At 42.5% G+C, this 1,544-nt stretch overlaps 1 protein-coding gene across 1 annotated transcript in view; it reads right to left on the reverse strand.

Annotated features, from left to right (window-relative positions):
• Positions 1–4: 4 nt before the first annotated feature.
• The window catches only part of LOC106879371 (LIM domain kinase 2), a gene marked incomplete at its 3' end in the record, with an annotated part of 154,266 nt that continues 152,726 nt past the window's right edge, over positions 5–1,544 (reverse strand). Inside the window, exons 12-13 of the mRNA XM_052976653.1 lie at positions 1,146–1,300; positions 5–377 (exon numbers count right to left, since the gene is read on the reverse strand). Coding sequence (XP_052832613.1) covers positions 5–377; positions 1,146–1,300 — 528 coding nt within the window. The remainder of the gene's footprint in view (positions 378–1,145; positions 1,301–1,544) is intronic.

Raw genomic sequence — 1,544 nt, forward strand, 5'->3', positions numbered from 1 at the left:
TGGGGGAAGAGGAGGAGGAGGGAAAAGAAGGGGAGGAAGAGTCAGTGGTGTTTGCTGAGGCGGCGGACGGGGGAGAGGTGATGGGGGAAGAATTCAAGGTTGTGGTGGTGTTGCTGGTGTTGCTGTTGGCAGCAGAAGAAGCAGCAGCAGACAAGCCGCTGGCATCTTTGGAGTTTGTTTCGGAAATTTTGTGGAGGTTGGTTTTGGAATATTTTTGATTATTGCCGTCTTTCAACTTCCAAGAAGAGGAGCAGTTTTCACGAGTCTTTCGATAGAAGGTTAAGGCATCCTCTTGCAACTCTGTCGGAAGTGCCATATTATGTTCAAAATGAAGAAGCAATGCTTCACAAAGCATATGGATTTTTTCAAAAGAAGGCCTGTCAAAGACGAAAAAAAAAAAAAAAAACCGTATAAATATACATATATAAAGTCATAAATAACAGACAAAATTTTATTTAACAATAAGAAAATTCAAATATCATGACAAATTGTTTCATAACTTAAAAACATACTCTTTTACTCTTTTATTTGTTTGTCATTTGACTGTGGCCATGATGGAAGCACCACTAGCTGGTACTTATTTAATCGACCTCTGAAAGGATGAAAGGCAAAGTTGACCTCGGCGGAATTTGAACTCAGAACGTAGCGGCAGACGAAATACCGCTAAGCATTTCGCCCGGCGTGCTAACGTTTCTGCCAGCTCTCCGCCTTTTCCACATAGTTTCCGTCTATCAAATTTGCTCACAAGGCATTGGTCAGCCCAAGGCTATACTACAAGACACTTGCCCAAGGTGCCATGCAGTGGGACTGAACCTAAAGCTATGTGGTTGCAAATAGGCCCCTTATAATTCTGGTAAATAAAAACGTGTCCACGTAGGCGCAGGTGTGGCTGTGTGGTAAGATGTAGGAACATGAAAGACATAATCCAAATGTTTGTAGCAGAGGATTAACTGCATCTGAAATACCCAAGAAAGAGGTAATGGTGTTCAACTCTATGTAAATGACAGTTTAAGCCTTAGATCCAAGAACTCAGAATGTAGGAAGCTTGAACGAATACCACAAGGCATTTTGTGGTGATACTCTAACAATATCTATTGTATTACGCTGGCTGACTGGAAGGTAAAAAAATGGTAAAATTGACTTACCTGCTGTCTGGGTTGAGTTGGCAACACAAAAGACAAAGTTTGAAAAAGGCATTGGGGCAATCCTTGGCAAATTTACTGAGGAACACTTCAGCGTTCATACCAAAGTCATAGGTTCGTGGTAGGTAGTCTGGGTCAGCGACGACACGGCCAATGATCTGGAAAAGGCAGAGAAAATTGTTTTTATATATGTGTGTGTGTGTGTGTGTGTGTGTGTGTCATCATCATCATCATCATCGTTTAATGTCCACTTTCCATGCTAGCATGGGTTGGACGATTTGACTGAGGACTGGTGAAACCAGATGGCTACACCAGGCTCCAATCTGATTTGGCAGAATTTCTACAGCTGGATGCCCTCCCTAACACCAACCACTCAGAGAGTGTAGTGGGTGCTTTTACGTG

Source organism: Octopus bimaculoides, chromosome 25 (genome assembly GCF_001194135.2).
Source record: "Octopus bimaculoides isolate UCB-OBI-ISO-001 chromosome 25, ASM119413v2, whole genome shotgun sequence".
Lineage (NCBI taxonomy): Eukaryota > Metazoa > Mollusca > Cephalopoda > Octopoda > Octopodidae > Octopus > Octopus bimaculoides.